The sequence below is a fragment of the Lethenteron reissneri genome, chromosome 26 (genome assembly GCF_015708825.2).
Source record: "Lethenteron reissneri isolate LAM-NWPU_2019-01 chromosome 26, ASM1570882v1, whole genome shotgun sequence".
In the NCBI taxonomy this organism is placed as follows: domain Eukaryota; kingdom Metazoa; phylum Chordata; class Hyperoartia; order Petromyzontiformes; family Petromyzontidae; genus Lethenteron; species Lethenteron reissneri.
The window spans coordinates 25,599,853-25,613,255 of NC_083804.1; the positions used below are offsets into that span (position 1 = coordinate 25,599,853).

At 48.2% G+C, this 13,403-nt stretch overlaps 1 protein-coding gene across 3 annotated transcripts in view; it reads right to left on the reverse strand.

Moving 5' to 3' along the window:
* LOC133347936 (alsin-like) overlaps positions 1–13,403 on the reverse strand; it is a 92,401-nt gene that overhangs the window by 59,285 nt on the left and 19,713 nt on the right. For all 3 annotated transcript variants that reach the window (XM_061560694.1, XM_061560693.1, XM_061560695.1), the window contains exons 12-16: positions 13,088–13,262; positions 10,385–10,516; positions 9,636–9,764; positions 5,925–5,995; positions 2,605–2,671 (exon numbers count right to left, since the gene is read on the reverse strand). In XM_061560694.1, coding sequence (XP_061416678.1) covers positions 2,605–2,671; positions 5,925–5,995; positions 9,636–9,764; positions 10,385–10,516; positions 13,088–13,262 — 574 coding nt within the window. The remainder of the gene's footprint in view (positions 1–2,604; positions 2,672–5,924; positions 5,996–9,635; positions 9,765–10,384; positions 10,517–13,087; positions 13,263–13,403) is intronic.

Below are 13,403 nucleotides of genomic sequence, written 5' to 3' on the forward strand. Positions count from 1 at the left end.
GCTCGTTAATTGTTCATGTTGTGTTATTGTTCTTACTGTTATATTTATTGCATGCTTCGTGTCCTTTAGTGTGTCTGGGTTGGTTTCGCTCGCATTACTTGTCGGAGTTCTTGTTCAGCCGAGGTCGGCTGGGTTTTCTCTATGGGGGAGGGTGGTGTAATGCGGGCGTAAACGACCTTCCGGATGTGACGTCACGGGGGGGAGGAGTTACGTCACGTGGGGGTAAGGGTTCAGGTCTTAAAGGGGAGAAACCGGAAGAGAAGGGGAGTGATTGGAGACTGGGCTAGAGTGAGGCCACGCAGGGCGAAGGCTGGGGGAGTGGCGAGATCGCCACACACACAGAGTACGGTCGGCACCGTCGGCCAGCGGTGACCGACCTCGGAGGAATGGAGAGCAGCGGTGAGACTGCAGCGAGAGCAGCCGGGGAGGCTGCACGAAGAGATCAGCAGCGGGACTGCTTCGGAGGAGAGAGACAGCAGCGGTGGGGCTGCGTCGAGGGCAGCCGGAGAGGCTGCACGAAGAGGTCAGCAGCGGGGCTGCTGGGGGACGGAGGAAGGCTACAGCAGCGACAGCGGCGTCGGCCGCGGAGCGGAGGGTCTCTGAGAGAGAGCCGTGTGGGAAAGAGAAGACGAACCCGAATAAAAGACACCAAGCCAGATACCGTGGTCGAGTCCTTTATTACACATACATTTGTGATTGACTGTTTGTGGTCAATGCTTCCCAACCGCCTATGCTGACTGTTGACGTTTGATAACATTTTCACCAATTTCCCCCATTACCTCTACTGGCCTCATCTAGTCACTTTCCTTACCTAAAGTTACATTGGATTTTTTATACATTTGTAATAAAAGACTCCGTAAGGCACAGCTGGTCTCCGCTTGTATTTTAATCAGGTTCTTCTCCGCACCCCATTGGTCTCCTCCATGGACGGACCAGCGTCGTCTCTTGCGCGCCCTGCGCACGCGCTTCCTCCTCAGCTCCTCCACTCGACCTCACACCCCGCTGGTCCTGACAAGGGACCAGCGTCTCCTCTCGCGTGCCCCGCACGCTCCTCTCGCGTGCCCCGCACGCTCCTCTCGCGTGCCCCGCACGCTCCTCTCGCGTGCCCCGCACGCTCCTCTCGCGTGCCCCGCACGCTCCTCTCGCGTGCCCCGCACGCTCCTCTCGCGTGCCCCGCACGCTCCTCTCGCGTGCCCCGAACGCTCCTCTCGCGTGCCCCGCACGCTCCTCTCGCGTGCCCCGCACGCTCCTCTCGCGTGCCCCGAACGCTCCTCTCGCGTGCCCCGAACGCTCCTCTCGCGTGCCCCGCACGCTCCTCTCGCGTGCCCCGCACGCTCCTCTCGCGTGCCCCGCACGCTCCTCTCGCGTGCCCCGCACGCTCCTCTCGCGTGCCCCGCACGCTCCTCTCGCGTGCCACGCACGCTCCTCTCGCGTGCCACGCACGCTCCTCTCGCGTGCCACGCACGCTCCTCTCGCGTGCCCCGCACGCTCCTCTCGCGTGCCCCGCACGCTCCTCTCGCGTGCCCCGCACGCTCCTCTCGCGTGCCACGCACGCTCCTCTCGCGTGCCCCGCACGCTCCTCTCGCGTGCCACGCACGCTCCTCTCGCGTGCCCCGCACGCTCCTCGCGTGCCACGCACGCTCCTCTCGCGTGCCCCGCACGCTCCTCTCGCGTGCCCCGCACGCTCCTCTCGCGTGCCACGCACGCTCCTCTCGCGTGCCCCGCACGCTCCTCTGTCAGCTCCTTCTCGCGCGCGCCCCGCACGCGCTCTCCCGTTAGTCGCTCCGCTCCTCCCCGCTCCGCACACCGCTGGCCGATGGTGTGCCGAAGCCCCATCAGCCACGTGGCTGATGGCACGGTGGCCACCCAACGTGGTCTCGCTTCTTCACTCCATCAACTGGCCTCGATCTCTTCCGGGCTCCCCTCTATAACCTCTCTCCCACGTGACCCCGACTCCTCCCTTCCGGATCGTCAGATCCGGCCTTCCCATACTGCCCTGCTTGCTCCACCTCCATTCACCTCGCTTCCCATTGGAGCCGAGGTGAACGGCGGCCCCTCTCACATGCCCCCATACCGGGCTCCGCCCCCAATACCCCGGGTCGTGTGATTGGGCCAGAGTCCAGCAGCAACCCCATTTACGCTCGCATTACACATTCATAATTGTAAGTGCTATATATTTATATGTCTCCCCACTGAGCCTTATTCACAATGTACCAGATTAATTTATTGTCAAATCTAGTCAACACTCATTCAATTAAAATATGTAAAAAAAATCACGTTCTTAAATTGTTCTTGATGCGTCCCAGGTCGCCGTTGCAAGAGGCGATGCTGCTCCATACGTCTCAACGGGTTCATTCAATCTCTTGGTTATACAAAAGACACAATGAGCAGTGTTTGAGGTAGGGATGATAGCTGTTAATAAACAGCTAAGAGTGCTCCACTTTCAGAAACTGCAAAACTAGCATATGCCTCTCAAGTATAAAAACACGTGGAGGATATAATGGATTTCATGACAGGATGAGGCAGGTAACTTTAGAGAATGTAAATGTGCACTCTCTAGAATGTGGCCCATCTAGCATGAGAGGAAAACCCTCGGGGCCTTACCTTGCCCTTGGCATGTGGTGTGATGAGCAAGAGCTGCTCCTCCGGTGTGATTATCCTCAGCGTGTGTCTACAAAAACAGCAAAGTAGCACTCGTCACTCATGTGTTCTTCACAATCATCGACGGAAAGTTGTGACTGACGCTGTGTGGCATTCCCTCGCTCTCGGAGATGGAGAACGACTCGGAGGCACCAGGATCCACAAGACAAGGGGGGAGGCAGCCGACAGGCGGTGAGCCGGTGCCAAATTTGTTCCCAAGTTCTGCCGTCCTCTACATATTAAGGTGCTAGCGGACAATGAATGACTGTTTTTATACACGTGGGAAGAAAGCGCCCGGAGAAACCCCCACGCGTGCGAGGGGGTAGCACTTTATCCAACACAGATGGAACAAGTGGAAATTAGTCCACACTTTGGTGTGCCGCCATCTCCTGGCAAGCCAGGGTATGTCACCTTAGTGCCAGAGGGAAGGAAGTTTCACAACATGTGTCTGATCCGCAAACCCTCACTTCCCTCCACCATGCTGGATTACAGGCACGTGTAGCCACCACCAGGCCCTGCAGTCTTGGGGCAAGTTTGAAATTAAATCGAACGTTTTGAGTTGATAAGTTCGGCTACTAAAAGCCAAATTTCACGTGAAATACGGTCTCTTCTCCTATAACATGGTGGTTGTTGCGTTCCTGAAGAACACCGCCTCGTGGAAAAATCGCGTAACAATAAAAAACATATCACATAGGGTAAAGCACAGTCCGTGATAACACGTGAGATGCGTACGCAGACTTAATAAAGATGCTACGCCAATGCAGCTGTACAACCGCGCAACATAGTTCTGTTCATACTCTTCGGTAAAGTCACGTAGGCAGAGGGCCCACTGCATTTCTGACCAACACCACCTGGCCAGTGAATTAGAACATGTACACCGGGCCCTTAAGATGAATGGATTTTCGGGCCGTATTATCCGCAAAGCTGTTTCTCCAACCATGGAGAAACAACCCCGAGACTCCGATCAAAACCATCACGTGACCATACATAGCAGGCGTTACCAAAAAGATTTCCAAAATCTTAAACAAACACAAGATCCAGGTCCGAATCAGTACAGTACACAAAATCCGTGATCTAATCCCATCCGTAAAAGATGTCATTCCTGACTTGCAGTACCCTGGAGTCTACAAACTGAGTTGCATTTGTGGTGATTGTTACATTGGGGAAACCAAACGACATGTATCAGACCGTATTCACGAGCACAAGGCTGATTTAAAACAAGGCAAGACGAACTCCTCCGCCGTAGCTGACCATTGCTACAACGCTGTGGGCTCTCATGATATTATTATTTGGTTATTTCGGTTAAGTCACATCTAAAGATAAAATAATAAATTAAATTAAATAATAGCATTATTTAATTAAATTTATTATTTTATCTTTAGACGTGACTTAACCGAAAGAACCAAATAATAATTCCTGCAGTCACGAAAGTTTCTAAAATTAAGATCTCATGATATTGTTTTCTCCGATACCAAAGTACTCTGCAAGCCGTCTGGATACCACCAAAGATTTGTCCATGAAGCCATCCAGATATACAAACATAGATCTAACTTCCAATTTAGCAATCATTGGAAGGATGTTATTAACCAAGTTAAAGCTTAGCTGCCTTATAGTTTATATTCATATGCACATCTCCAGTATTTTACTCCCAGCCCTGCTCACTCCATCACTTGGAAATTTACCATGCAGTGTTTCGAGCCTGCAGAGTTCTCCCCCCCCCCCCCCCCCCCCCAACGTGTCACAGCATTAGGTCGAGCTTTAGGAACATCCTTGCCGCTCTCCTCCAGCCCACGCAGCGCCCCCACACTCACCCTGACCTCTCTTCCCCTCCTCCCTCAGCTATATAATCCCTTGTCAGAGTCATCTCTTTGGCATTCTTCAGCAATTGTTTTCACTGTGGTTGTCCCCGCCTGATGACGGACGCTTGTGTTGCACCAAAAACGTTGTGTTTTGTTATATTTTATTTTTGTTTTCTCTGCCTACGTGACTTTACAGAAAGAGTATGGATCCTTGCAGTCACGAAAACTTAAAGTCTAGAATAGTTCTGTTCACTCGATCACATTATATTCAATTCGCATCCGCGTTATAAAAATGCATTGCCTCATACATTTGTAGTGTCAACGATTCAGAGTCAGAGATTCTAGGAGGCACCTTCGTTATTAACACCTTTCACGATTTCGTCCACATACTCTCCACAATTACTTCACCTAGCCTGTACACAACCCAAACCGTCAACCACTGACGGCGCTGACTGAGATAGCGAACAACTTCCAGCAGCGCAATATCTAGTAAAGACGGCAGCGACGACTGCGACGAGACAACAGCAACGAGACGAGTCCACTCCCAGAACCAGCAGCCCTGAGCTCCCGCTCTCAACTCCTTTTATGCTACCAGCGCGGCCTGGCTGCGCCCTGACCGCGCCTCTCTTCTCGAACCCGCTACCAAGTTCCAGGGACCTCCAGATGGGGTCCTCCGTGACCCTTACCCTCGTTCCCCTGCTCTGCCAACACACCCATGCTCACGCTCACCGGCGTGTGCACTGTCTGTCCACCACAGCTGCCACTGCTGTCCAACAGCCGGCGCTATTACACTACACATTCATCGTGTTATATCCAATTAGCGTTATGAATACATGCAGCGTTATAGGAAAACAGAATATACGATCAAAGTATATACAGAACCACTACGTTACAGCAAACATATCCGTATACATAAAACATGACCATGACATCATAATTACACTGTGGAGACACATCCAACAGACGGACATTAGTATCTTATATTATTATCATTACTCATACTCTTGTTTACCCACGGAAGCCTCACAGAGTCTCAAGACTTTTCTAACAGGGTCCTGTCAAGTTGTTTCTGCTGTGTTTAATCCCATTTGAGAAATTTGCAGGCTTGTTTTTTAGCATTGGTATGTTTTGGCCAATATCAGTGACACTGAATTGTTTTTAGCTATGGGAGGAAACCAGACAACCCAGAAGAAACACATGGAGTACAAACACCATACACTCACTAATATTGACACACACTCACACTGTATCACAGACTCACTCTCAATCAGCGAAACAGGGCAGAGAAAATACAAACGAGTCAGGAATCAAAACGAGGCACTTCTCGCTGTGAGTCACGAATGTTACCACTGCACCACCCTGCCGGCTTAATTCATGTCTTTGTAAACATGGGAGGAACCCGGCAAAACCCACAGAAAAGAGAGAGAGACCTACAAAATCCACACAAAGGGGCCCGAGGTCCGGAATCGAACCCAGGCTACTCACCTCGTGGCGTCTTCGTCAGAGAACGGCTCGGCCCACACGGTGCTGAGCGGGAACACCTGATGGCTGGAGAACTGCAAAGCTCAACACACACACACAGATCCCCTGTGTTGCCTACACAGGCTGTTGGGGCAAGTGTTGTTTTAACACGTAGGCTTTCGCGACCAATATTATTCATAATCAACGTTTTTTGGTTTAGATCACATTATTTATAAATGTGTCGTAACCCTCCACCACCCGACACGGCCAATCAGTAAAAAAGTGTCACGTTAACAAAAGACAAATTAGTTCACTGCTTCAGCCCACCGGTGTGTTGAAGCGCGAAACCACAACATTTACAATTTGAGTACGACGTTTCGCTGGTAATTGCATCCAGCATCATCGGGCAATTCGCCAGAATGGTGAGGCTCTGCTGTGTCTCCCGTTCTTATATAGAGCAGCAGCAGGGTGACATCATCATTAACTCATTAACTCATCAGGTGCAAAGATTTGAGGGGGGAGTTATTGTAATTATATACTAGATTAGTAATCAGGCTATTGTTACGATGCGAGTTGTAGATTAGTAATCATTTAGAATGTGTTTTATTGTGATTATGCTACATTAGTAATCAGTTAGTGTTTGTTTCCCTTATAAGGAATTGTAATGTATCTTATTTAATAATACGCTTCCAGGCCGCACTAAGCCTGTAGCTGTCTGAGCGATTAAAGTTATTTCTGTTTCTCTCAATTTCAATCGATTCTCTAATTAGTCTTTGCCAGTAGTAACTAGTTTTACACAACACTTCAACGTTGTCAAAATCAATTGAGTGTCCCTGTTGGCATGCATGTTCTGCCACTGCCGACAGTTGTGTTTGTGATAATTTAATATTAAATTTAATATTAAACACTTCAACGTTGTCAAAATCAATTGAGTGTCCCTGTTGGCATGCATGTTCTGCCACTGCCGACAGTTGTGTTTGTGATAATTTAATATTAATACCACACTAGGTATTAAATTTAATATTAAATTATCACAAACACAACTGTCGGCAGTGGCAGAACATGCATGCCAACAGGGACACTCAATTGATTTTGAACGGGAGACACAGCAGAACCTCACCATTCTGGCGAATTGCCCGATGATGCTGGATACAATTACCAGCGAAACGTCGTACTCAAATTGTAAATGTTGTGGTTTCGCGCTTCAATACACCGGTGGGCTGAAGCAGTGAACTAATTTGTCTTTTGTTAACGTGACACTTTTTTACTGACTGGCCGTGTCGGGTGGTGGAGGGTTACGACACATTTATAAATAACGTGATCTAAACCCAAAAACGTTGATTATGAACAAGTGTTGTTAGCGAGCACCTCTGAAGGTCGGCCCAGCGCACAAGGGGATAGTGTGGTCAGGAGACGCCTCGTCTCTCCAGTGCTGATGCTTTTCTATACCACACTAGGTAATCATTTTAAGGCCAAGTTGACATCGGGGAGGCCCATTACTCGTTTATAGATCTGCCACTGATGTTAGCTGTGAGCAGGAATCGAACTCAGGTAGCCAGCTATGTAGCACTGTGCGCTATACACTATGCCACCAATACCATGACACACGCAGCATAACAAAAATCGCCGTTTACCACTAAGTGGCGCACGTCGTCACTACGGCGCTTTGTGCCAGGGTAGGTGCACCTTGAGGCCATGATAACCGTGTAAGGCTCACTGGTAGGAGGTCACGGACAGACCCAGGTTTTATGTGTTGCCTGGTTAGGTGTTATATTTGTCGCGAAAGCGTACGTATTAAACGGATTTAGATTATCTTGATTTAAAGCTTCGTGACTGCAGGAATCCGTAATCTTTGGTTCTTTCGGTAAAGTCACGTAGGTATAAAATAAAATAAATCACGACGTTTCAATCGCAACACAAGCGGCTGTCCTCAGGTGGAAAAAATATAATCCAGCAGTGGAACTGCTGAACCAGCGAGAGAGCAGTTACAACAAGGTTATATATGTGGCAATGGGCAAGCAAGCGGGGTCTGAGCTGGAAAGGAATTCCATCCATGGACGCAAGCACGTTAGTTGTGTTAATGCCTATCTAAAGCTTTACTCCCACCACCATCCAGCCCAGAAGAGTTCCCTCATCAAAACACTACACCATAGGGCCCATTGCATCTCCGACCAGCACCACCTAGCTAGTGAGTTGGAACACGTACACCAAGCCCTCAGGATGAACGGATACTCGGACCGTACAATCCGGAAAGCTGCCTCCCCAGCCATGGGGAGACAACCTTCTGAGGATCCAACCAAAACCATCACTTTACCATACATAGCAGGGGTTACCAAAAAGATTTCAAAAATTTTAAACAAACACAAGATCCAGGTTCGTTTCAACACAGTACACAAAATCCGTGATTTAATCCCACCTGTAAAGGATGTGATTCCTGACATGCAATACCCTGGTGTCTACAAACTGAATTGTGGTTGTGGCAGCAGTTACAATGGGGAAAAGAAACGACATGTCTCGGACCGCGTTCGTGAACACAAGGCAGATCTGAAACATGGTAGGACCAATACCTTTGCCGTTGCTGATCATTGTTTTAACGCTGTGGGCGCACACAAAATTTATTTTTCCAAGACGGAGGTACTGTACTCTGCAAACCTACCAGCTACCTTCAGAGATTTGTTCATGAAGCCATCCAGATATATAAACACAAACACAACTTAAACCGAGAAGATGGCTACAAACTGAGCAATCATTGGAAGGACGTTATAACCAGGTAAAGTCTTAAGTGACTGTGATGTTTCCATCCTACCTGCCTATGTCAGCTGTTATTTCCAACTCTATGTCTCTCTCTCTTAGATATCTCACATGTCCTTTGGATTGCACTCATGCTCACATCCTTTGGATTGCACTCTCATGGTGCTAATCCCTCATTAACACTGCTGTTGTGCGCATATGTGGGCATGATACTCTTATGCGGCAATGGAAGCTCATTCATGTTAATCTCCCTCCCTAATCCCTCTCCTCCCTAATCTCCCCCATTAACACAACTGACGTGCTTGCGTCCGTGGATGGAATTCCTTTCCAGCTCAGACCCCGCTTGCTTGCCCATCGCCACATATATAACCTTGTATAACTGCTCTCTCGCTGGTTCAGCAGTTCCACTGCTGGATTATATTTTTTCCGCCTGAGGACGACTGCTTGTGTTGCGATCTAAACGTCGTGATTTATTTGATTTTATACCTACGTGACTTTACCGAAAGAACCAAAGAGTATGATTTAGATAACTGGCAGATGCACCAACTGTGCTCTCCAATGCGCCGCCTCACTGTGTTTTAGCCGCCCATTACTCCGCTCGTTGTTGTCGCTCCTCCGGCCCCTCCGTTATTCTCCGAGGTCTCAACACTTTTCTCCGCGCTTCTTCCCTCGCACTGCTTCACCTTCGAATTCCCTTTCATCGTCTATTTTTACCCAAGCTCTTGTAATAACCTTGCACGATTCAATAAACCTGTTACACTATTTATCCATTGCTACTTTGATGAATGCCATTGGCTTCTGGCCAATTGACAGGTTTGGCCTTCGCGCCTGTGCTCAGCAACCGTGTTGAATATCCTCGCGTGTGCACGTCGCCTGCTCGGCGAGCCTCCTACTGCTTCGCTGGCAGGGACCCACACGCGGCACGGAGTGCACAGCCCCGCCCGCCATGCCCCAATGCTCGCACCGGTCCCAACCCGCGGTCACCTGAGCGTGGATGAAGGCGTCGTTGAACAGGATGAACCAGTGGATAGAGAAGCGAGCCGTGTGGTGCAGGGCGAGCGGACAGCTGCGCGACTCCCGCACCAAGCGCCTCTCCGGCCTGCGCAGGGATTCCTGCAAGGTCCGGCCCACACAGATGCCAGGGTGCGCGCGTCAACGAGACGCTCACAGTTGTGCGCAAGCGTGGTGATGTGTGCGCAGCGCAAGTCGCGCGCTTCTACTTGCTCAAAATATACGCTATTCATTCAAGCTCCTCTTATGTGGCCTATTATGCACTTATTTTATTATCTATTTATTATCTATGTTCCTTCCTGTTACCAAGATACGTTTTAAAGAGTATTATTCATTATTACCACTAGAGGTATTAATATATTAGAACACCAAACAAAAACCTTTTGCAAGGAATCTGTTTGGTATTTTAAAATCTGAACACCTGTTTAATTGCCAGAAAGGGTAAAACCAATTCTTATGTGTTGATACTGGAAAGAAAGGTCCCATGATATACCACTCGACTTCTTGACCCAAGAAAGGTTCACTGGAATCTCAAGACTCTTTTTCAGGAACCTCGGAGAAACACCTTCTTGACTAGATTCTTTCAAAATCTATGATTGTTTAGACATTACTCAGTCCGAAAGCCAACCGCCATTGTGCAGCGCACTTGAGCATGCGAGCAAGTACGCGAGCACACAAGAACATGAGCGGTGTGCAAGCGAGCGAGTGGCCGTTAGACTTGCCGTGAGCTTGGAAGAGCAGGCCGCCCAGAAGAGCCGTGTGCGGTCGGCCGCGGCGCGCTCACGAGCCAGCGACGCGGCAAGCGCGGCCCAGCAGCTGGAGACCTTGTGCAGGCTCTGCCACTCAGTGCTCCCCTACACAAAATCAGAATATTTATTTAGACTGGAGGAGGAATGCGATGATCTGTAAAGCTATTTTTCACAGATTTCCAGTGGGGGTAAGGTCAGAATGTTTCAACAAATGATACAAAAATACAATAGGAGTGCAAATTATAGGCAAAGTAAAGAAATCACTTTAAAAATATATACAAATAAAACAGATTTTTTTTATCTTACTTTTGATCTTACTAGATAAGGCCCACTGTGCAATGTAGCTCTTTTTCAGAAGTGATCTGGCCACAAATAATAGCTCAACGAAGTGGCTTATCATGGGGAAATTCACACCACCAAATTAGTCGAAACAATCTGGAGAAAAACCGGGGGAACTGGAGAAAAAAAATCCAGGCGACCGCAGGGAGAACATGGAACCCCCAAATATACAGTTGTCAGGGTCGGACTCAAACACATGACCTTTTACATACCAAGCGAGGAATATAAAATCACAACACCATGGCACCCCTTAAACAAACAACAAAAACATCTTCAAATTGCATTCGTACATCAATTCCCAAGCCAGGGAAAAGCAATAAAACAGCAAAAACAGGTCCAGACCACAGCAAGACAACACACAGTCCCTCAATAAAATTGTACATTAAATGTAACTGATATATTCAATCTAGATTTGAAGCTTTCGTGACTGCAGGAATCCATACTCTTTGGTTCTTTCGGTAAAGTCACGTAAATTGAAAAAATAATAGATCACGACGTTTCGATCGCAATGCAAGCAGTCGTCATCAGGCGGAAGAAAGATTGCTTGTGTTGCGATCGAAACGTCGTGATCTATTATTTTTTCTACCTACGTGACTTTACCGAAAGAATCAAAGAGTCTTGATACATTGTTAAGAATAAAAAAATGTAAATCACATTGGCAAATGTGGCTGTATCCAGCACGAATCTGGATGAAGGCGTCATTGAACATGAGAAACCAGACAAAGACCCCCATATATCCTTTAATAAACAGTTGGAGCAAGTTCTGTTAGCGAGTAGCACCTATGACGGCCAGTACAGCAGCACAAGAGGGTGGGTGGCCAGCACCACATCCGGCCGGTTTTGTCTCCTCAGTGGCAATATTTTTACACATTGTACCAGGTTCTCATTTTAGGCCTAGTCGACCTAGGAGAGGCCCAGGACCAGTTCAGATAATTGTCATTGGTGTTAGCCGTGACCGGGAATCAAACTAGCGTTGCCATGTTTGTCCGTACATACAGTGTATATGTTCAAATTCTTTTGCACGGTACATAACTCGCCGTACTAATCGAATTTACAATTAGCCAAGTAGCGCAGCATGCTAACCACTGCGCCAACGCTCTCTGCGCACAGACACACATGAGCAGCCTCAGCACAACAAGCACGGAGGACAGCGTTTAGCAGCACTAGTCCAACGCAAGCAAACTCTGGACCAGTTTTGATATTCAGTGTCTCATCAGCAGTCTGGCTGAGAGATTGTGGTCAACGAATTTTACAGACCAACAGTTTATCAGGTCCAACATACTAAGTAGTATTTGTGGCAACACGAATCCATTTCTGTAATGTCATAAACAATGTATTCATCCGTGAATAATAATCAATATTGTTGGGTTATATAATAGATATGCATAACATTAGGACCCCTATCTCACAGAGAGGGTCCTTACCTGTAAACTTTGGTAGTTCATCAGTATTGGTTCAAGCAAGCCTGGCTGCTTATGAGACAATGAATGTCAAAACTGGTCCAAAAGGCAGTGTGGGCTGATGGGAAGTGGACAACTACTTATATTTATTACGTCTAAGGTCAAACATGTGAACGAGTTGTTTTATGTGCTTATTCTGTTATGAATTGATTGTAAAGTTGATGTTTTATAATATTACTACTATGCCTGTTCACGCAAGAGGCCTCACTGAGTCTCAATACTCTTTTTGAGAAGGGTCCTGCCAAGTTTTCTGCAGTATGGGGCAACGTTGCTGCTGCTTTGTATAATCCCAACTGAGCAGCTTGCAGGTAATCTTTCAGCATTTAGATGTTTGGTCAACCCAGGAGAAACCAATGCATGGAGGCGAGATGTTAACTCCCTCACCTAGTATACAGGAGGTAGTGGGTTCGATCTCGACCCTGACACCTGTATATTTGGAGTTTGCATGTCTCTCCCCCGTGGTCGTGTGGATTTTTCTCCGGGTCCTCCGCCTTTTCCCTCCACATTTAGAAATAAGCATTCAGAATTTTTCGGTGCTAGAAATATCCACGCGATAAGCCACTTTATTGAGCTATCATTTGTGGCCAGGTGACTACTGAAATAGAGCTATAAAGCTCAGTTGGACCTCACCTGGTAAAATTAATTCGAAATTATATGAAGTAAAAATAAAAAAGGGAGAAAATACAAACTCCACCCAGAAAGTTGTCCGAGTTAGGAATAAAACCCCAGGCCCTTGTTGTTGTGAGGCACGAGTGATGCCACTGCGCTATCCTGCCACCTAGATGATCGTAATAACGTGTGGTTGGATAAAAAAAGCGCTCAGTCAGGGCGATTCTCAGGCTCATCAAGACGAATAATTCACAGGCTCGGGCCTCACCCCAGGGAAGCTGCCACACATCTGCTTGGTGAGCCTCGCGTACTCCTGGGCTCTGTCTCCCGGCCACGAGAGAAGCCGCAGCAGCCCGTCCGCCAACGAAGCCTCGTCCGCTCGCTCATTCGCCTGTCCTTGCGCCAACTGTTTGAGTGCTTGCAAACCAACTTTTAGGCACTCCCTGCAGGAAAAAACAATACATGGCAAGCAGACTCATTTAGATCGAACGGGTGGCTATGCACACCTCTAATCCAGCACTGATAGACGCAAGGATTGGTGGATCACACACATTGTGTTAAACTCCCTTCTCGTGGGCATGAAT